Consider the following 24,457-nt stretch of genomic DNA (forward strand, 5'->3'; position numbering starts at 1 on the left):
TTTATAATCCATTTTGAGTTTATTTTTGTGTATGGTATAAAAAGTGGTCCAGTTTCATTCTTTTCCATGTAGTTCTCCATTTTTTGCAGCATCATTTGTTTACGAGACCATCTTTTCCCCATTACATATTCTTGACCCCTCTGTCATAAATTAACTGACCATATTAAATGTGGGCTTATTTCTCAGCTCTCTATTCTGTTCCATAGATCTGTGTGCGCATTTCTATGCCAGGACCACAACTGTTTGATTACTATAGCTTTGTTGTCTATCTTGAAATCTGGGATTGTGGTACCTCCGGCTTTGTTCTTCTTTCTCAAGATTGCTTTAACTATTTGGGGTCTTTTGTGGTTCCATACAAATTTTAGAATTATTTGTTCTAGTTCTGTGAAAAATGCTGTTGGTATTTTGATAGGGGTTGCATTACTTCACATACTTTTAAGTCTTCCATATTATTTGAATTTTTGTTTCACTAGAGACATTCTGTAACTTATAAAAGATTTAATGGAAAACATGATAAAAACTGCTAGTAAGTATTAATAAATTTTTCATCATGAATTTAAAATAACTTTTAAAGACTTCTTGGAAGTAGTCATCATCTCAATAACCTTTTAAAACCCTGTATATCATGACTAGAAAACACAATGTATAAATAATAAAATATATAAAACTGAGAACTGTGAGATCATAACAATACAGACAACTTTTAAAGCAAAATTACCCTTTAGCACAGAAAATGTACTGGTCTCTAATCTGAAAAGTAATCCCCCTGGAAATTATAAGAAATACTTGGGCCAGTAAACCAATGTGTGGTCTGTTGCTGTCTCCCAAGCTCCTAACCCTTCTACCCAACCAACTTTTAACAGAACGCCAACGTTGTTCCCTTTCCTCCAAGCAGCCATTTTTCAAGGGAAGGCCATTTTGAAGTTTGGGGCAAATCTCCATGGTCTGAGCCAACTGTTAACGAATTGCATTCCCTTTGCAAAGCGGCTGTTTTAGACAGACATTATTATGGCTATAAGAGCTAGTAGAACCTTCTTCTTGCAAAAAAAGACGTATATTTCTGCCTCTGGTTGTCATGTGCACCTGGATATTAGCTGTCACTCTGTGGCCATGTGGTTGAGACCAAGCTCACATGCTGAAAATGCTGAAAAACATACAGTACCTAGCTTCTGATGACACTGTTCAGCTGTAGAAATAGCCAATCTTGAAATTGCTTACAGCCTAGGCTCCTAGTTATCAGGGATCTCAACCCTAAAGATTCCAATTTTAGGAATAATTGCTAGAATAATTCAGACACATCATTTGAAGAAATTAAACATTTATCAAGTACATGTTTATTTAGCAACAGCAATACAGTTTCTCAAGAAAAAGAGGAACTGAATTCCTCCACAACAGAACAAAGCAACTTTCCATTATTCTCAGGTTACATCCAAATCTATCATCTTATACCCCTTTAATAAATTTCAAGATACACCAAATACTGGGAGGAAGATAACCAAATTATCCTAAAACCATAATATTTTAAGGTAAAAGGCAGTTTAAGGATAGTAATTTCTATATATCACAGTACACCAACAGTCCTTCCTGTAGCTTTAGGACCAAACTAACTCAAAATATTAATGTATTTATGCAAAATGCTTATGAAAAATTGAAACACTTGCAAATTTTTCCAGTTTCTGATTTCAAGGACAGGTGCAAAACATCATCCCCTTCATAGATCTTCTATTACAGCATCCATAAAAAACCATTGGTCCAGCTCTCAAACACTGATGACAATGCATATGATGTATGTGGGTTTTGCTAAGTCTTGAATGGATGACCTATTCTACAGGTATACTACAAACCCTGAATTATTTTTGCACAACATTCCAATATTCCCTGAAGAGATTTTACACAAAGTTAAAAACAGCTATTTTCCATCACAGTCAAAGTTAACTTACTTTTTAAATGGAATAACACTGTTGCGTTCTCTTCATGTTTTACAAGGAGTTGCATGGTAATATGTGTGTGAATATGCTCACAAATTCAGATTGTATATATAAACTAAACATAAGCAAAGGTTCCGCATCAGTTCTTAAGTTTGATATTAAAATGCCTGACCACAGACCCTTCAAAAAGCATTCACAGTATTGGTAATAAGAGAAATTTTCAAGAGATTTTTTTTTCCCTATCTTTTCAAAGGCACTCTTTTGTTTATAAATTGAGTTTATAGAAAATTCTAAACAAACAGTACCATTAGACACTTGGAATTATTGGTAGAGATAAGAGATATGGTGACGACACACTGTTTTCCATTTAAAAGTAAATTTGACATATAATCAATTTTGAACTACCTAGTCCAACAGCTATTCCACATTCTTCTCATGGTTGAGTAATTCCTAGATATCTGAATTAACATTATAGTCATTTTTTGTTTAAAAAAAAAAAAAGAACATTCCTGTGCCACCTCTTAGACTTGTCTTAAGTTTATATAACTTTGTTTTAGAAATCTGGTTTCATGTTCAGTTAATTAGGAAACAGCAAATATCAGAACAGCTTAGCCAGACTTTAAGAGGCAAAAAAGGGTTGCTTTGGCAATGTATAAAAGGATAACTGTTACAGTACAAATCACTATTTAATCTACTTTTATTAAATATTAAAATGCATAAGGCAATTGTTGTTTTAAGACACTTGAAAGACATTTAATGAATGGATAACTGGCCTCACACCTGAAATATTGCACCCCTCCTATCCTTCTCTATTTACTCTAAGGAACCAAAAGAGTTATTTAAAAACAAAAAACAGATCCATGATCTTTTCAAAACACTTCAAAGAGGTTCTGATTACCATTAAAGTATTTATTACTTACAATACAAACTTCTGAGAGACACTGAATAGTATCTTTTCAGGCTTTCCCCTTCAGTGTGTTTCTCCTATTCTCTTGAATCCATTCTTAATGGTGTGACTGCAAATATGCCTACTGAGGAATCAATAGATGTGATTTATTGTGTAAACTGCCATTCAAAGCAGGGCAATGATTCCCAAATTTGGCTTCCTATCAGTTTCATGTAAAAAACTGCTGCTAAGATTCCTGGGGCCCTTCGGACCTAACCAAGCCATCCCCTCCACCCCAGCCTCCCCTGTGAATCCATGTGGTTAGTCTTGCATAACCCAACACCTGGGATGACTTTAGAACAATATTATAAAGGAGGGTATCTGTCATCATGTTTCCACAGGTCTTAGCTCACAAACTGGGATCCAGGTAAAAAAAAATACAATGTTGATCATCACCACTAAATTTAGGTCAGTGAGTAGAGTGACCGGAAAAAGACTCTAGTATTGATAAATCAAACCAAGGTAGCTGTGCTGCCCACCTCTATGAAAGCCAACACCCCTCCTGACCTTGGAGGGTCTCATGAACTGAAACACAAGCCAGGAAGACAGTTGCATGGGGAGGGGGTGCTAAACTAAAAAGTGACTGTTTCCATAGCATTTCTCTCCATCTCCACTTCTCGATTTTCCCACTCTCATTCCATCTTTTCTCTTACTCTGCCGTTTGCCATTCTCACTTTTACTCCCTTCTCTTTCCTCACTTTTCTCACTTTCTCTTTTTTCCTTCTCTTTATTTGATTATTCATTTATAATCACCCCTTTCTGCTCTGCTTTCTCTTTCTTAAAAACTCCTCCTTACATAATATAAGCAAATTCATACTGGAGATATAATACATGTCAGAAAACACTCATCCACTCACCCTAAGGAAACAAAATGATATGTATAGGAGGCAACATAACAAAACAGAACCTCAACAGTAATGCTCGTGTGGCATGTACAAGCCATAGAGAATGCATTCAAATCTGTCATTTCTGTTGAGTCACATAACTTCCTGACTTATGACTTCTGAGTCTCATGAGGTGGGAAGAGCATATTGATTGTTTACAAACCAAGGCACATGGAAGGTGAAATGAAATGCCTGGGATCCCAGACCAAGAAAATAATCCAGATGTAACACACAGATTAGTTTTCTTTCCACTATACCAGTAACATCTCATGGGAGGCAAGACGAAAGAGCAACAGATAAGCGGTACTATTATTTCAGGTTCTAAAGTGTCCAAAAGATAACTGGGTTACCTTATATATTACGAACTATTCCTCACAAGGAAAAAAATTTTATGTATTGCTTTAAAATGTAAATCACAATATATATTTTCTAAAGGTTTCCAAGTTCTTTTAAGATGGCTACTTCATACAAATAAAGTTTGACTACAGTTTGAAGTCATTCCACTTTGGTAATATCGTAGCCCAGAGATCGTTCTGAGGTCAGAATTGTTCTCACACAAAGACTCAAAGAACATTATATAATGTAATTTATATAAACTGCATAGATATACTGTTTTATGAAAAGAAATATATGTTCTCTAAGTTGTTCTACAATTTTATTTCATTAATGCTGAGAACTGCCTTTCTTAAGAATTCTCAAAGAAAAAGTTACCCTATCTAAAGATAAATTCAGAAAACTCATTTTACTATTGTTATGAACTTTCTGTAATAACCTAAATTTTAGGTAAATATAGCCCCTAAAGTAGGAAGTTTTCACCATACCCCAATTTATGGTAAAATGCCCAATTAAGTCAGGTCTGAATAAACCAGATGAAGAACCTTCTAACTGACCTACAGTATGGAGCATGTGACAGTGTAAATAAGTCACAACATGAGACCACAGTATACAGTTCAGTTGGATTAAATCATGACCATACTCTACATAGTCCCAACCCACTCTATTAGAGGTTCTCTGTTCACTGAGGAAATTAAAACTAAGAAACTTACTAATAATATAAATTCCTATTTTTTCAATAACCCCAATTACTCTAATATTTCAGAATCACATTTATAATCCAGCTGTGCCAAGAATTATGGTATTCTAACTTCAATCTTCAAGTTGGCAAAATGATTCCTAATAGTTCTAAACTAGCTGACATCAGAATCACCTGAGGTGCTTATTAAAAACAGAATCATATGACTTATTTTTGTACCCTAATTCTAACATCGGAGACAATTAAGGAAATTTGCTTAGGGATGGATAGTAAATGACGTCAAAGGAGGTATGATGTCATCATAGTTACCAAAGTACTTATTGTGATGAAATAATAGGCTCTCTGGGATTTTCTTTAAGAGACTCTTCAGCAAAGAAAAGGGGAATAGATAATGCAAACATCGTTTAGATATTTTAAGGGTTTGATCTGGGCAAGAAGTACCACTGTACTGTTCTACTTTTGCGTAGTTTTTAAATCTCTTCACTAAAAAAAATGTTTGCAGACTCCATCCTAGACACAGTGTACAAGAGTCTCCTAAGTGAAGCCCAGGGATCCACACTCAACAAGCTCCCCACGAGAGTCTAATATAGACAGGCAAAGTTCTCTCTTGGGGGCCACTAGAAATGATCTTATATGTACCCTCCAAACTTCAAAATTCTAGGATTCTCATTTTCTACTCAATAAACTCAATTTCAGCACAGTTCACAAGATCTCATATTCACCATGGCATTCTGCCAAGGACATAGAGGCTGTGTTCTCTAAACCCATCTATTCGAAGAATGCTGGGCTGGTTATTAACTTCCAATTTGTCTTTTTTACACCTTCCTCTCTCAATTTGACCCTGACTAAAGTGAAAAAGACAGGGACAACCACACTGACCATGTCTATCTGCATATGTCATGTTTCCACAGAGGGCACTCTAGCTTTATAAAGCTAATCACCACTATTTTCACGCAAGTGGTATTCTTCCTTCATGATTTTCCCTTCTCTAAGTATTAAGATATCAAAAGGGAAAAGAATAACCATGTGGTACTTACTAAAGTGAGACATACACTGCAGGACAGTACATGCTAAGTACTCAAAATCTACAGTTACGTTAGAGAATAGTCAAGAACACTAAGAGAAATAATGTTTCAAGATTAAAAGAAAGTCTTAAGTGATGCTCAAAAAAGGAAGACATGTACATTAAACCAATCAAAACTACTTTTTTAATACTCAGAACAATCTTCTTAATCCAAATCATTCGTGAACGTTGTCTGACTGACTTAAAGTAAGACTCTCTACATTTGCTTCTTCAAAAGTATCTTGCAAAGCCATTCTGAGGTAGAAGAAAAAAAAAAGTTTAAATGGACCACCTTTTTTCCTGCTTCATTGTAACCAATATTACTGTTCACAGGAAGTATACAGCTTATGCATTTTGGTCCATCACATTTTCCACAATGACGGAAGTATACTAGTTAGGTTCTCATTTATGATCAGCAGATCTTTTGCTTCCAGAATGCCCAGTAAAGCTGAAAATTTTCATTTAAAGTGATGAAAATTTCCAAAATATCTGTTTAACAATCTCAGATCTGAGTTTTGGCAAGACAGGTTAGCATATACAAATGAAAATACTACGTTTCACAAACACACACAGAGACAAAAACTCCCAACATTTTTACCGTTTTTTTCACTTTCTTATACAGCTCAGTTTTAAACGTGCAGCTTACTTATAATCTAATCTTAAACATGATTGTCACAGAAATAGTTTAAAACAGAGATGAAATGTATAAAGGCACACATCGATTGTCAATAGTTACATCGGTTACATCACATTGCTTTAGAAACAGAACACGTTCTGTTCCTGTAAACTTTGTGTCACACATTTAAAGTGAGGTTAGTGCTGACATAAAACTACTGCTATACTCACAGTTTGAGTGTTTTCACTGTGTATGAGGTACATTTTCTCCATCCATACACCCCTACTGTTCTTACTTACTTGAGAAGAGTCAACCAAATTCTGTAGGCTACAACCATTCAATGTTTTCATCAATACTGGAATGACAGCAAATAACATTACAAAACATCAGAGATCAAAAGTGTCTTCTTGTTGGGATCCAATACTTTAACTTATTCTTCATTATATGAATATTTGCTTATTTAACTTCTTCAGGAAAAACAATTATTCTGAAGATGAATAATTCCTTCCTGAATACTTCATTCAAGACTATTCCTTCACACATATCCCCTGATATTTTGTTGTTTTAATTCATTTGATTTGGCAGTCACCAAGAATCACCTTTCCTTTGGTGGTCTATCATAACGATCTTGTATGCTTTTTGTTAGCTGTTTGATAAATATTTTGTAAATTTTTCCACAGTAGGTATGGACTGTCTTTTGTAGTTCCAGTTCTAAAGGTTTTAATAAGGAACGGATGTTGTCATCTTTAAAAGAACACTAGAGAAAGAAAATAAAAAGACAAAGATATATATAAAAATTTAATTAAACTCCAAACAACTTCTTCAATTTAATATTAGTAACTTCCAGTCTCACAAAAAGTATATATGCTCAACAAATATGTTCAATGAATTAAATGGCTGTATGATCTCACATTAGTGGAGAAAGTCAGAGTAAATCACTGGGGGCATCAGGGAAAGTTTTTCAGAGAAGATGTAATGGAGGCAGGGCATCCCAAGCCAAGGCAAGAAAGAACATGTACAAGGGGCAGAGAAGGCCCAGAGACACGTACTGGTATAAGATGATGATCAAAAGTTCTGAAGGTGTCTGAGAGACACTAAGGAAGGACAAAAGTCACTCTGGTAACAGTGTTGAGGCTGTACTACAAAGGATTGAGAGAAAGCCATGGAGTGGGAGGAATGTAAAACACCAGCACAGTTCAGGGTTTCCCGAAGAGCCCCTAACTGCACAAAGGGGTCCCATGGGTAAATACATTTGGGAGCTGCTGCACATTATGCACTCTTCGTGGGAACTCACACTGGCACATGAAAAGCCCAAGGGTGTCTGGGGGGCTCAGTCGGTTAAGCATCTGACTTCAGCTTATGTCATGATCTCATGGCTTGGGAGTTCGAGCCCTGCGTCAGGCTCTGTGCTGACAGCTCAGAGCCTGAAGCCTGCTTCAGATTCTGTCTCCCTGTCTCTGGGTCTCCACCCCCCCTCCCCCACCACTTACACTCTGTCTCTCTCTCTCTCTCAAATATGAATAAACATTTTAAAAAAAGAAAGAAAAAGCAAAGCAAAGCCGTAAACAGTAAAATGAAAAATACACATGTTGAACATTGTTTGGCCCACTATTTCCAAAATATATTTTTGACCAGTCCTTTTTCCCTGTAAAATACATTAATATCCCAAGGAATATATTTTGAAAAATACTGTAGTAGCAGCTAAGTGGAAATAACTTGTGATTTTAGTGTTTTCAACCAGCTCTGTTTTTTTAAAATAATTTTTTCAAGTTTATTTATTTTGAGAGAGAGCGGGAGAGCACAAGTAGGGGAGGGACAGAGGGAGAAGGGGACAGAAGAATCCCAAGCAGGCTCCATGCTGTCTGCGCAGAGCCCATTGCAGGGCTCGATCCCAAGAACGCGAGATCATGACCTGAGCCGAAACCAAGAACAGGACGCTTAACCTACTGAGCCACCCAGGCATCCCTAACCAGCTATATTGTTTTATTTGGCCTTTGCAACTAGGCATTTTTTCAATTAGAATGATAGATGGGGCTTGAAAATGGAACATTTTATGTGAAAGTTTGGTATCAGTGAAATATGCAAAATCTTGAAGGAAATCCAGAACCTGAAATCACAGAAGGATCAAATGACCTGAGGTCATTCCCAAGGTTCACCACCATGACACTGAGGGGAAGGAAAGGAAAGGAAAGGAAAAAGGAAAGGAAAAAGGAAAAAGGAAAGGAAAAAGGAAAGGAAAGGAAAGGAAAGGAAAGGACCACTTGAATCACAATTAGTGAGTCTGCAGGAAGCCACAGCCAACCTTTGGAAACAGGATGAACTTGGATGATAATTTGTAACATGGCTTTTATCACTGTATAAATGTAAACAGATGCTAAACCTCAGTATCTCTTCAGAAAGAAAACTATGAGCATTAACTGCATGAAACCATCACTCTTGGGGTGATTTTCAAAACCCAATCACATACACTGAAGATAAACATTGTTTTGAAGATCAAAAAAAAAGGGGGGAAGGGGAGCTTCACTAGGAAGAATGTAATGAAAATAATAATTTAAAAAAAGAAAGAAAGAAAATAACTGACACATAGGTATCTGGGAGAAATTAAAAGCTGGACTAGGTGTGGTGTGGTGTGGTGTGGTGTGGTGTGGTGTGGTGTGGTGTGGTGTGGTGTGGTGTGGTTTGGTTTGGTTTGGTTTAAAGGACCTCCTACATGCAAAGCACCTAAGAGCTTTAAATGTATTAAGCATTTAAGCCTCACACCAACTTTAGGAACGGTAATATAATTACCCCACTTACAATCAAGCAACTAAGTTACAAACAACTGAGGCAAGGAGACAGAATTCTCCTAGTTACAAAGGTAGTAAGTAGCCAAGCCAGAATTCAACCCCAGCTCCAAAACTACAAGCTGCCGACCACCACACAGCACTGCTTATCCAAATAAATATATGAAACTGTGTCAAATCAGTTTCAAAAGTCCTGTTGAAAGGTAAAGCTCAATTAACAGTGGGAAACTGGGAAAACAGCTATGCTGTGTAAAGGTGTGCCTAAAATTTGTTTGGGGTTAAAAGCAGCAGCCATGTTGAACGAGGCAACCTTTATCAAGTGACACTGTCAAGTAATATCTCAACGTACACAAAAAACATGCTTGGACAACTGTGTTTGAGAGGCAGATAATACTGCGAAGACCAAACTATGATCTTTTTCTTACTCAGCAATGACAATAAAATAAAAATATTACAAAGCTGCTTACAAGTTAATTCCCAGAGGGGCACCTGGTGGCTCAAGCAGTTAGGCGTCTGATTCCTGATTTAGACTCAGGTCATGATCCTATGGTTCTGTCAGTGCAGAGCCTACTTGCTATTTTGTCTCCCTCTCTCTCCGCCCCTCCCCCGTTTGCTCTTTATATCTGTCTCAAAATAAAAATAAACTAAAAAAAAGAGTTAATTCCCACAAATATGAAGTACTTGAGATTCAGTTCATTCATTTTCATGTAATTTAAATCCAAGTGCTTGTGGTTAAAAAATTTTTTCTTCCCTGAGAAACTATTTTAAGATTTTTATGAAATAATAACAGTGCCTCATGAATTAGAGCTCTAATTTTAGTCCCCATAACACAACTAATTTTACCCTTAAGAGAGAAGATGATAAATTACCAAAATTTCCAACTATATAAATACAGCCTGAAGCCCCAGCACCTTCTGCCATTCATATAATCTGTAGCACCAAAAAGTTGTGCAGGACATAACTTGCATCTAGGTGTTCCCCTTCCCAGAGGCCACATGTGGCCTTACCTGACTACAGGCCTCTTTCCACACTGGATGCTGTGCCTGACTCATTCACCTTTCCTTCTCTGCCTAGTACTCATCCTTGTAGCTCAGTTCAAATGTCTGCACTTCTGAGAAGCCTTTCCTCATACAGTTAATCACTCCTTCTTCACTGGCACAGTACCCAATACACAAACTTTTAAGATCATGCTTTTATACATAAGACTGTCAGTTGAAAGGCAGTGAATAAGTATTGAGGCTAAGATGACCACAATTAGATAATCTGAGGCATTTTCAAAGAATAGAACAGGTTTTTAAAAGATGACAAAATGGCAATTCAATCCAACAAAATGCTGAGAGCCAAGTACACACAAGAAGGTCCAATAGTAACCCTAAACCACGATTTCACCTTCCATGGTTTCTGTTCCCTGCAGCCAACTGCAGTCTGGAAGCAGATGGTCCTCCTTCTGACACACTGTGAGAAGGTCAACAATAGCCTAACGCTGCTACAATGCCTCACTTCATCCCATCACATAGGCATTTCATCATCCCACATCATCACAGGAAGAAGGGTGAGCACAGGACAATAAGATATTTTGAGAGTGACTACATTCACATGACTTTTATTACAATATATTGTTATAACTGTTCTATTTCATTATTGGTTATCGTTAATCTCTTATGTGCCTAATTTATAGAGTAAATTCTATCACAGATATGTATGTATAGGAAAAAACAAGTAGGTATAGGGTTCAGTACTATCTACAGTTTCAGACATCCACTGGGGGTCTTGAAACATGACCCATGGACTAGGGGTGGGAACTACCATTGCACAGGAGGGGAACACTCAGGACTCCCTTGCAGAGATAGTTATGCAAATATAAGCAGGATGTGGAGTAAATCAAAGTTAACACAGAACCACCAAGAAATGTAATTCAGAATGAAATACATGAAGCAGAAAATACCTTCTAGAGCAATAAAATGTTTTGTTCCCATTTTGCATTCGCAATTTCTAATCTTAATATTTTTATTCACTCAACAACTAATATTTAACAAATACGTATGGACTGTAAAACCTGATTTGCTGGAAGGCACAGCCATGCATTTACATTTTAAAGATGGTTCATATCCTTTATAATTCAAATTGTTCATCTGCATTCAATGGCTATGACTAAGTTTCTGTCTGAAACTCACATAAATACCCTTGTCTGAATGCAATGCTTTTAAAAATTACACTTCTCGTTGAATTATAGATAAGGGAAGATAAAAACACTAAGCAAGAGCACCATAAAAGACTGATTAACTTCATTAAATTGAAAAATGGAAACATATAGCAATAGTTAATACAGATCCAAAACAAACACAAATAATCATTAATTCAGCATTTAAAAATATTTTAAAAGATTTATTTTTTAAAAATCAAGCATAATTAATCACCTTAAAACCATTACTCATCTTTTTAAAGGTATATATTTACCAAAGATAAAAGAAAAGATCATATAAAACTCGTGAGATTTAATTCCTCAATAACAGATTTTCTTAATGATCAAAGGAAACAAAGAAATCCTATTTTTATAGGAATGCATTTCTTTTCAATCGTGCAGTCTCAGAATCCCAAAAGTACTTTTCTTCCTTTTTATCACCTTTTGACAACCCACGATAAAGCATTATTAATATACAAAATTGATTTCTGAGGGCATACAAGGTCTGCTACATTAAAATGAACATCAACGCTAAATTTTATAATTCTTCGGTGAGTGTCACTGTATCATGATAAACTGATTACCCAGAAACTCTATCTGTCAAGTTTATAGAAGAAGAAACTTAGCAAATACACAAAATGGTAGCCTACAATGCTCTCAGCACTGCACCTACCGCCACATTTGAGAAACACCAATTTCCAGGAAAAAACTTCAGTTCCTTATCACTGCAGATCATCACTTAACCTGGCCCTGCACCAGCACACTGACCCCATCCCAGCCACTGCGAACCCAGCACTCCATCCAACTGAACAGCTCCACACCTAACCTCTCTGTGGACTTTTTGTGAAAAAAGCATTTTTTGTGTAGAAAACCCCTGAACCTTTTTCTCAAGCAGTACTCTGCCCAGAAAGACCATCCTCCTGGAAAACTCTTACTCATTCAAGGCCCACTTCAAATGCCTCCTTGTGAGGCCTTCCCTGGCCCTTCAAGACAAAAAGCTCTTAACAGTTTCAGTACCATCTCTGTCACAATGGATTATAGTTAAGTATTTTCATTCTCATTCCTATTAATGAGGATGTACTAGGCCAGTTATTAGCAATAAAAAAAAACAAGTATCTAGAAAATAGGGTCAATCAGCTCTTCTCCTGACCCCCACACTTAAACCAAACTAGCACTATTATCTATTTATGTTCTGTCTTCACATCCACATAAGATTAGGCACAGTCTAGTCGAACAGAGTACATCTGCATGAGGGATAAGTGGTAACATGTATTTCTCCCAAAGTATCAGTGAATTAGCTGCATAGACAGTGAAGACATAGCCCATTAAGCAAAATCATAAATCCATTTGGATTTGCCCCAAGTCTTGGTCCCCAACATATTCATGGAGACCTGGTTCATGCATCCATCTAAGGGTATGTAAAGTATAATCGCTCCCTTGGCACAAAAACAGACACATAGACCAATGGAATGGAATAGAAACCCCAGAACTAGACCCACAAACGTATGGCCAACTAATCTTTGACAAAGCAGGAAAGAACATCCAATGGAAAAAAGACAGTCTCTTTAACAAATGTGCTGGGAGAACTGGACAGCAACATGCAGAAGATTAAACTAGACCACTTTCTCACAACATTCACAAAAACAAACTCAAAATGGATAAAGGACCTGAATGTGAGACAGGAAACCATCAAAACCCTAGAGGAGAAAACAGGAAAAGACCTCTGACCTCAGCTGTAGCAATTTCTTACTTGGCACATCCCCAAAGGCAAGGGAATTAAAAGCAAAACTGAACTACTGGGACCTTATGAAGATAAAAAGCTTCTGCACAGCAAAGGAAACAACCAACAAAACTAAAAGGCAACCAACGGAATGGGAAAAGATATTTGCAAATGACATATCGGATAAAGCGCTAGTATCCAAAATCTATAAAGAGCTCACCAAACTCCACACCCAAAAAACAAATAACCCAATGAAGAAATGGACAGAAAACATGAATAGACACTTCTCTAAAGAAGACATCCGGATGGCCAACAGGCACATGAAAAGATGCTCAACGTCGCTCCTCATCAGGGAAATACAAATCAAAACCACACTCAGATATCACCTCACGCCAGTCAGAGTGGCCAAAATGAACAAATCAGGAGACTACAGATGCTGGAGAAACGGGAACCCTCTTGCACTGTTGGTGGGAATGCAAATTGGTGCAGCCACTCTGGAAAACAGTGTGGAGGTTCCTCAGAAAATTAAAAATAGACCTACCCTATGACCCAGCAATAGCACTGCTAGGAATTTACCCAAGGGATATAGGAGTACTGATGCATAGGGGCACTTGTACCCCAATGTTTATAGCAGCACTCTCAACAATAGTCAAATTATGGAAAGAGTCTAAATGTCCATCAACTGATGAATGGATAAAGAAATTGTGGTTTATATACACAATGGAGTACTATGTGGCAATGAGAAAGAATGAAATATGGCCCTTTGTAGCAACGTGGATGGAACTGGAGAGTGTGATGCTAAGTGAAATAAGCCATACAGAGAAAGACAGATACCATATGGTTTCACTCTTACGTGGATCCTGAGAAACTTAACAGAAACCCATTGGGGAGGGGAAGGAAAAAAAAAGAGGTTAGAGTGGAAGAGAGCCAAAGCATAAGAGACTGTTAAAAACTGAGAACAAACTGAGGGTTGATGGGGGGTGGGAGGCAGGGGAGGGTGGGTGATGGTTATTGAGGAGGGCACCTTTTGGGATGAGCACTGGGTGTGGTATGGAAACCAATTTGACAATAAACTTCATATATTGAAAAGAAAAATTAAAAAATAAAAAAATAAAGTATAATCGCTCCCTGTCAACTCACCTTAATTACATAAAAGGATTGTTAAGACCGGGGGGAAAAAAAGAACAGATATCTAAGACAAGGGTGGGGGAGGGGCAGTATAATTTTTTTCATTGTCAATATAAAGCAGATGCTTAAAAGAGGAAAATGAGTGATGGGCACTGAGGAGGGCACTTGTTGGGATGAGCACTGGGTGTTTATGTAAGCTAATTTGACAATAAATTATATTAAAATAATAATAATAATAATAAAAAAAGGAAATCCCAGACACCAGCATGTGGGGGGGGGGGGTTAAAAAAAAAAAAAAAAGAGGAAATCCTGTTTACAAAGGCAACAAAGAAATTAAAATACTGAAGCATAAACTTACGATCTGTTCAAAATATGAACAAATCTATTAAACATTCATGAAAGACACAAATGGAAAGATAGCCCTTGTTCTTGATTAAGATGTCTCAACAACCAAACGTTTCAACACCATCAAAATGTCTGCAGCTCCTAAGAAGCGGACTCACTACCAATAAAAATACAAAGTGAGTTAATATTTGTAGAAAAAGATATCTACAATAGCTAGGAAAACAGTAAGAACAGGCTCTGAAGAAGAAGTAACCCTACCAAATATTAAAACATAACACAACACCTTTATAATTAAAATAGTATTGCATTAGTACAAAAATAGGCCAATGTAACAAAACAGAAAATCCAGATATTACAACAGAACTTTAGTATATAATAAAGTCAGTATCTCAAACCTTTGGGTTAAAGACAGACTTAAATAAACGGGTATTGAGAGAAGATAGCCATTTGGGAAAAGGTCCATACCTCACCGAATACAAAAGATTAAGTTCCAAATTGAGCAGAAGACTAAATGTAATAAATGATACAGTATGCAGGTGAATTTTTCTACAACCTGAGTGTAAGAATTAAAAGGCTTTCTAATTATGAATTTTTCTTAAAACTTTTAAAAACTTGATTACATAAAATTAAAAAAAAAATTTTTGCAAAAAATGCTATAAACAAAGTAGAACTGGCAGAAAATATTTCTAGGAGATATCACAGAAAAAGGACTAATGTCCCTAAAATACAAAGAACCTACAACAACTGGCAGGAAAAGAGGGGGGAAGCAAACACCAAAATTCCCTCATGGTGATGGTTGCACAACTCTGTAAATATGCTAAAAATTACTGAATTATGCACTTTATTTTTTAATTTGTAATGTTTATTTAATTTTGAGAGAGAGAGAGAAAAAGACAGAGTGCAAGCAGGGAGGTGGTGGGTGGCAGGGCAGAGGGAGAGGAAGACACAGAGTCCGAAGCAGGCTCCAGGCTCTGAGCTGTCAGCCCAGAGTCCAACGTATGTCTTGAACTCATGAACTGCAAGATCATGACCTGAGCCAAAGTCGTAAGCTTAAGGGACTGAGCCACCCAGGAGCCGTGAATTATGCACTTTAAATGAGTGAACTTTGTATATATAAATTATGTGTCTAGAAAATTATTTATTTTTTTAATGTTTGTTTATTTTTGAGAGAGAAAGAGAGCACAAGTTGGGGAGGGGCAGAGAGAGGGAGACACAGAATCCAAAGCAGCTCTAGACTCTGAGCTGTCAGCACAGAGCCCGACACAGGGCTCAAACCCACGAACCATGAGATCATGACCTGAGAGTCGGACACTTAACCAACGAGCCACCCAGGTGCCCCTCAATAAAATTATTTTTAAAAACCTATAGAATAGGTAAAAGAGACCTGAAAGAAAATTCACCAAAGAAAAGATATGAAAATGGCCCTTACATATATAAAACGATGCTGACCTCACTCATAAAAGAAATTAAAACTAAACTAAGATTCCATTTCTCACTCATCAAAATGGCAAAATTTTGAAGGCTTGAAAACACACTCTACTGATGAGGCTGTTGGGAAATAGGCCTCCTCATAAAATGTGGGCAGGAATTCAAATAATCCTTCTGTAGGGGAAATAGGCAGTATCTTCAATCCTTAATGCCACTTGCAGGAACTTACCCTGAAGATACATCTCCCATCAATACAAACATATATACGGCAAGGTTATGCACTGCTGCATTATTCAGAATTCAATATGTTGGAAACTACGAAAATGTTCAAATGTAAGAGATTGCTTGAATAAACGCTGGTATATACACAAAACTCTGAAATAGGATACAGTCTTTAAAAAAAAAAAAGATAAATGGGTGGGGGGGATGGGTGAAACAGGTGATGGGCATTAAGGAGTGCACTTGTGATGATCACTGAGTGGTGGATATATAGAATTGTCTAGTCACTATATTGTACACCTGAAACTAACATAACACTGAATATTAACTATACTGGAATTAAGATAAAATTTTTTAAAAAGAGGAAGAGATTTATTAATGCATGAATTTTTAGACTTTTAAGTGAAAAAAACAGAGCAAATAATATAAACAGTATGCTTATATTTTGTGTAAGAAAAGGGGGATTACAAAAAAAAAAGAAAAGGGGTATTATAAAATATACATGTATCTGCTCATATATACAGGAAGGACAAATCAGAAAACAATGAAACAGGTAATTTATGGGTTTGGGGGCTTGGGGTGGAAGGGGAGGGGAAAAAGTGATACTTCTGAGTAAACCTTTATATAGTTTTGACTTTTATTAACATTTAGCATATCAAATTAAAGTTGAATCAGTAGGAGCATCTGGCTGTGTCAGTCAGTAGACATGCAACTCTTGATCTATGGGGTTGTGATTAACTCCCCACACTGGGTGTGGAGATTACTTAAAAATAAAATCTTTACAAAAAATAAAAATAAAAAAATAAAGTTGAATCAATAAAGGAGGAAAAAAACTTAAAAATGAAAGCATATCGAAGCAAATAAACCCAACTGTATTTCAAATGAATAAAATAACCACACTGAAAGGTAGGAAAAAGAACTAATCCAAGTAGCTGCTGAACACAGTACTGAGTACATGCCCTCATGGGGGTATGGGGGGAAAGTGGTAGATAATGGGAACAAATCCTTAACTCTTCTTAGGTTGGTTTTTACCAAAGAATACAGCATTTCTAAAATTATTTTAAATGTATTGTAAGATTAAGCAGATAGGAAGTGCTTTATGTCAAAAGGCAGGATTCTAACTGTGGAAGGAGCTAAAACATGAAAACAGAATAGAAAGCAGGAAGAGCCTTGGGGCAACAGTGGAGGCATCAGTGTGGGTACATGATTGTATATCATATACACTGAATGCATATATGTGTGTATTTAATTTTCCTAGCTCTGTCACTGAAAGAGCTCAGTGGCAAAGACAGTGGCTCAGAAGCAAAGACACCCTTGTGGCAACAAGCATGCCTAGCACCCAGAGCCCTCTGAAAGAAACCAGAGCTCCTTTGACAGATAGCTATTTTCAGGGTTAAGACAGGGAAGGAAAACAAATTGAGCCTAGCATATTTTGTTGAAAAAATAATAAAGAGGGGTGCCTGGATGCCCAGTCGGTTAAGCATCTGACTTTGGCTCAGGTCATGATCTCATGATTCGTGGGTTTGAGTCCTCTGTTGGGCTCCGTGCTGACAGCTCAGAACCTGGAGCCTGCTTCAGATTCTGTGTCTCCCTCTCTCTCTTTCCATCCCCCATTCATGCTCTCTTTCTCTCTATATCAAAAATAAGCATTAAAAAAAATAATAATGGGGGCGCCTGGGTGGCGCAGTCGGTTAAGCGTCAGACTTCAGCCAGGTCACGATCTCGCGGTCCGGGAGTTCGAGCCCCGCGTCAGGCTCTGGGCTGATGGCTCAGAGCCTGGAGCCTGTTTCCGATTCTGTGTCTCCCTCTCTCTCTGCCCCTCCCCCGTTCATGCTCTGTCTCTCTCTGTCCCAAAAATAAATAAACGTTGAAAAAAAAAAATTAAAAAAAATAATAATAATAATAATGAAGTGGTACTCAAAATAATGATGGGAATATGTCAGATGAGCACACGAGTTTACCAAAAGGGACTCCCAATGACCAAACTGGAAACTTAGGCATCAACATAATAAAAGGAAATACTGCATTATAAATCATTAAAAAAAAACAAACCTATCAATGACTTCTTACTGTTAATGTACAGATCATTAAATTGATAAAAGGGGATGGCTCTACTTTACAGGAGAATGCTAGAGTGCCAAAGTTGTATGCAGAAGGACAGCTAGGGCTGGATAATCATCAATTTGCGACTACCACAGTAAAGACTGGTTTGAACAAGAACCAACAATGGATGCTATATACAGTTTAGAAATTTTGATGAGAAGCAGGGTATTTCCATAAGAGGGAAAAAAACCTACGCAATGGAGAAACTGAACGACATTTTGAGTGAGTGATTAAAACCAGCAGCACCAATGAAGGGCAGGCACACAAAGGTGACTGTGAATGTGATACCCTGAGAAGGACACATCATTTACATAGTGTTTTGCCCTGGAGGACATACCCTAAACCTCATCATAAGGAAACATGAGACAAGCCAATATAAAGAACAGTCTAATACGGAAGGAGGTAAAGAGGCTCTACTCTCCAAAAATGTCAATGTCATAAAAGACAAAGAAAAACTGAGAAACTGTTCTACATCAAGAAAGTAAAGACACATGAAAATAATATATCAATATTAAATTTCCTGAGTTTGGTACCTACATTGTGGTTAATAAGAGAACTTCCCTGTTCTTAGTGAAAACACACTCAAGTCTTTAAGGAATAGAAGAGCATTATGTGTGCAACTTATATTCAAATGGTTCAGAAAAAAACATGTCTATATAGAAAGAGAACCAATGATAAAGCAAATGATGTAAAATGTTAGTAATTAATGAACATTAGTAAAGGATATGGACATTTTTTGTATATTCTTGCATATTCTCTAAGTTTGTAAGAATTTCAACATAGAAAGTTCAAAAAATAAAAGAACACATTCTTACGTTTCTCAGTGCTTCATAAATAGCTCTAAATGCTGGTTGTTTATCATCATGGTAAACACCTCTGTTCCCATGAAGAATAAAGATTCCTTCTTCTTCTGCTTCCTGGCAATTGCTTCCATATATACAATGATCTGGTCGATAATTCCATTGACATGGAAAAACAAAAAGGCTTTCTATGTGAAGAAAAATAAAACAATAAAGCAAATAACTCTAATTCCACGAATGAACATTCTGCAAAATTTTAGTTTAAAAATACTGCTCTTACAGGAAATTTAAAATAGTGCAAAATACGTTTGGCATTTAGATCCCTTCCTACGAAAACAAGATGAAGAAAAGTTTAAAAATAAACGTTTTACTCTGTCTTAAACATAATTAGTGATATTCATTAATATAAGCCAAAGTCAAATAAATGCATTTCTTCATTTTTGACGACATATTACCTGATGTTTTACAAATGCAAAGAATGAAAGAAATTTAAATGATTACCTGGATTATGAAAAAAGATGATATTCAACAGATCTTGATCCCCCCATGTGATATTCAGTTTGTATTTTTTAAGCAGTGGCATAAGTATATCTCCCCATCGCAGCCGTACAGCTGTCATGTCATTCTGTGGGGAAATACATCAAGAAATGCTCAGGCTTCCATGTTTCAAATGGCAGCACAAGGACAGTTCCCCATTCTTCCCTTAGCATTACAGAGCAGCAAGGAGAAATGCAAACTTCTTTTCTTATAAAACCAAGTGACTCAAATGTAAACCTAAATGTGAGTAGGGCTGTCCATTTGGGAGCAGGGAAGATAAAAGAAGACATCTGAAGCTGCATGTAGAAGTGACAAAACTAATAAAAGTCAGGAAAGAATAGGAAAGAGAAAGTAGGTGACAGTGTAAAGTACTATGACTATGACCTCATCTTAAAATGCAGGTAGTTTTAGTACTTGTATCATATGTCTAGATATCACCTATGTCACAGAGCTTTTGGGGGTTCAACCTGTTAATGTATAAGGTACTTGGAACTTTTTATCTAATGTATAAATAAAAAGTACCTGGCACATAGTACATACTTAATGTTAGCTATTACTGTTACTGTGATCACTATCATTCTTAGACTGATTTGCTTATCTTTTATAATTGACATTTCAAAGAAATCCACTTGAAACTGATAAATCAAAAACAGGTAGTGAGTTTTATCATTTGCCTTTTCAGTCTCTATAAAGTTGCTCATAAGCTCATTATTTTAAAGCAGAAAGTCAAATACCCAAGGAAACAAAAGAGTTCAAAGAGGGCTCTGGATCTTGTGAATGTGGGTGACAAGCGGTGGAGCTGAATACTAAGCCTTTTGAACTCATTTCCTTCTTTTAAACTCTCCAGACTTAAACCAGTATTCCTCAAAGTGCAATTTACAGTGTGCAGAACAGTGAATTTTTGATGTCCTTCACAACATTAAGTACAGAAATTAAGAGTAACATTTAGAAACATTTATAGCAATTCAAGAGAATAATTTTATATTTAATCTAATATGTTTCTAGTCACACACACAAAAATGTAAAAAACATTTTTATAGTAACTTATATACATCATTTTTACAAACATATTGGCTCATGAAAAACTAAATTTAAAATACAAAATTGATCCTCCATACACAGTATGAATGGCATTGTTATAAGCTATTCTAGGATATATAATAAACACAATGGGGGTAACAATCTATTCCTTAAGAAAGAGAAAGAAAAGCCAGAGTTTCTGGGGGGAAAAGCTACATATTTAAACTAAATATTATCTGCTATAGTCATATTATCCTTGTGCCAAGTCTCTCAACACAGTAAACACAGTAATTATAAAATAATCAGGAATTCCCCAAAACAATGACTGAAAGAAGTTTTATTTAAGGAAATAATAAGAAAATACTTTGTTGAAAGGACGACTCTAAAGTAAGTCATTTAGCATGTTAACTAAATGTTCTTAGGGTAAGAAAAGGGAAATCTGAATTATAAAAGGACAATGACTAGCAACACATTCAACACACAGGGCTGGTGAACCCCTTGTACCATGCCATTTTCAAATCTTCATTGGATTCTGTGCATTCAAATACATAAATATAAGTATATAAAGAAATACACCTATTCAGGGGCACCTGGGTGGCTCAGTCAGTTGAGAATCTGACTTCGGCTCAGGTCATGATCTCACGGTTCGTGAGTTTGAGCCCCGCATTGGGCTCTGTGCTGACAGCTCAGAGTCTGGAGCCTGCTTTGGATTCTGTCTCTCTCTCTCTGCCCCTCCCCCACTCGCACTGTCTCTCTCTGCCTCTCTCTCTCAAAAATAAATTTAAAAAATATTTTTTAAAAAAAGAAGTATGCCTATTCAAAGAAAAAAATCAATGAAAGATAAAATTACAAGGTCTAGTGAAGTCTTCAGAAAAAAAAAGGAAAATAACTTTAAGGAAAAGTTCTATAAAAATATTTGATAAAAATATATAAAAACCATGTTAAAAATAACACTATTATATGCTAATTACATAACCTAGAATATCCAAAACAACTAATGAAAAACTATACAAAATTAGTTTAGAAAAGAGGAATTACATATAAAAGAAGTTCAAGTTAATAGAAACTGTTTTAAAAATAGAGAAATGGTCAAGGGGTATGGACAAAGAGCCATTCCCAAAGGAGGAAACAGAAATGGCCAAAAATTAAATGAACACGTAATTTTCCACACTGGTAGTATAGTTGACTAGTAAAGTGTAAGTTAAAATAGGAAGTACTTTTCAGTCATATAACTACATGCTCATACTAGTACACAAAAAAATAAAACCAAATCATCCATTCTCTGCAATCTCAAACACATATGTACTGATATAAAAATCAATTATATATTTATTGAGTGAAAAAGGCAAACTGAAGATATATAAGAGGAATTTATTTTATTTAGCTTATTTATTTATTTTGAGAGAGAGAGTATGAGAGAGCAGGGCAGGGGCAGAGAGAGAAAGAGAGAAGGAGACAGAATTCCAAGCAAGCTCCAAGTTGTCAGCGCACAGCTTGATGTGGGGCTCTATCCCACGAACCATGATACCATAACCTGAACCAAAATCAAGAGTTGGATGCTTAACAGACTTGAGCCACCTAGGTGCCCCTGTAAGAGGATTTTATAGGTAAGTGCTCATGTACACGTTTATCTGTTTCAAAACACATTTTTAATGGGTCTGAAAAATACAAAACAAAGTTTATGACGTCATTTGGGCAAAGAAATGAAACTGGGAATAGAGGTATGTAAAGGGTGGGACTTTTCTTTTTATTCTACATACAATTAAATAAAATTAAAAACATAAATTTTTTAGGGGCACCTGGGTGGCTCAGTCAGTTGTGTCCAACTTCGGCTCAGGTCATGATCTCGCAGTTCCTGAGTTCAAGCCTCGTGTCAGGCTCTGTGCTGACAGCTCAGAGCCTGCAGCCTATTTCAGATTCTGTGTCTCCCCTTCTCTCTGTCCCTCCCCTACTTGTGCTTTCTCTCTCTCTCTAAAAATAAACATTAAAAAAATTTTTTTTAAAGAGGCCTTATTTATATTCTTTGTTTTTTCCCAATAGAAAAAGGTTAAGAAGTATCCTAACAGGGATTCAAGACTGCAAATATAATCATAACAAAATACAAAGCAACAGCTTAACCACGACTGTATCATTGTGTACCATGCATAATGAGAAACAACAAAAAAGAAGTTTTATTTGAATTTTTAATACATAACTATAATGCATCAGGTTGGAAATGAACAGTCATGAATTGTAGGAACTGTGTGACAGCAAAGCAAATTAAGAATTTAAAGTATGGTCATTATCTTAAATGGGTAGTCTTACAGCTTTTCATCCAATAAGAACCATAGGGCAACATTCACAGATGTGTACAAAACAGTTTAGAAAGTTACTACAAGTAATCAGTTATATCACTAGAGCCAGAAACTGTAGAATCAGTAGGAAAAAACAAGGCAATGTTTGCTACAGATATAGTCTGGAAAACAATCAGGAAAAACAAAGACAGACATATGAAAAAAGGAATCAAAAATTAATAAATTTTATAGAAACCTCTCAGCAATCATAAATATAGTAACATCTGAAAACAAAGCAAATCTCCATTGTTCCCACAGGGCAAGAACAGGTTTGGAAAACAAGGACAGTAGATGTGAAGTAAATTGCACCTGCTGAATTAATGTATTAAGCATGCCTCTCATAGCCTTCATTAGTAAGTCTATAATGCACAGATGAAAACACAAGTTTAAAAGTCTTGAAATGATTTCAACTCCCATATCTACATCTCTAGTTGGTTTTAGAACATGCCACGACAAAAAGAAGGGGAGAAACTGCTAAAGTATTTAAGAGTGACATTTAAGTAAGTAAAAGATAATCATAGATTTGAACTAGATAGTTGTAACTGAAACGTTTGAGACAATAAATAATGGTGTTATACTAAATTATCTCTACAGTTCTTTGCAACAGTAAACTTCTCATAATTCTATGAATTTTGAATGAAGAGTTACTGAGAAGTCATATTATTCCTTAGCAGGTAATCTTACAGCACCATCTTCTGGTATAATATTACTGTGCATAGGCTAACAATCCAAAAAGGAAGACCTCATGGTATTATGCCTGTTTTATTTAGTAAAACCTATGGTTCATGAGATTTTAAAACTCAAGCTATATTAACAAATTGGGTACTTGAAGAAATGTTCACTGTTAAGCAAGAGCATAGGTTACACTAGCCTCATTAATGCATTCAATTGTAGGAGACAAAACTGAAAAGAATCAAGATTTCAGAAAGGTTCAGAAAACAGGGAAGCTAAAAAACAAAACAAAACAAACAAACAAAACCAGGTTTACTACATCTACAGAAAATAAGGATGATGGGTACAAATGGTCCTAAGACTCAAATGTCAAGGCATGGGCAATGCTGCAAGCAGCAATATTGCCTGTATCAAAGATAAATCGAGGAAACAACTCTAAATGGGGCCAAGATTTAAATGAGACACACAAATGCAGTAATAAATAATGGTATTAATTCCAGTTCACCAGGAGGCATAAGAAAAATATCTGACAAATATACACACATATATCCTCATATCATAAAAGACATAATAGACTTTAATGTTTAACATAGCCCTAACTAGATATAAAGGGATAAACAGTAAGTCTATATGGGTGTTTCAGAAGTCACTGCTTGTAGCTAACATTTAGGTGCTTACTATGTGCCATGCTCTGCACTAAGCATTTTCTTTTTATTT

General features: G+C 36.2%; 1 protein-coding gene across 2 annotated transcripts in view; it reads right to left on the bottom strand.

Moving 5' to 3' along the window:
* Positions 1-1,301: 1,301 nt before the first annotated feature.
* The window catches only part of GXYLT1 (glucoside xylosyltransferase 1), a 53,819-nt gene continuing 30,663 nt past the window's right edge, over positions 1,302-24,457 (bottom strand). For both annotated transcript variants that reach the window (XM_043563404.1, XM_043563405.1), the window contains 3 exons: positions 19,680-19,803; positions 19,194-19,366; positions 1,302-7,227 (listed from right to left, as the gene is read on the bottom strand). In XM_043563404.1, coding sequence (XP_043419339.1) covers positions 7,066-7,227; positions 19,194-19,366; positions 19,680-19,803 — 459 coding nt within the window. In that variant the 3' untranslated portion in view covers positions 1,302-7,065. The remainder of the gene's footprint in view (positions 7,228-19,193; positions 19,367-19,679; positions 19,804-24,457) is intronic.

The sequence above is a fragment of the Prionailurus bengalensis genome, chromosome B4, assembly GCF_016509475.1.
Source record: "Prionailurus bengalensis isolate Pbe53 chromosome B4, Fcat_Pben_1.1_paternal_pri, whole genome shotgun sequence".
NCBI lineage: Eukaryota > Metazoa > Chordata > Mammalia > Carnivora > Felidae > Prionailurus > Prionailurus bengalensis.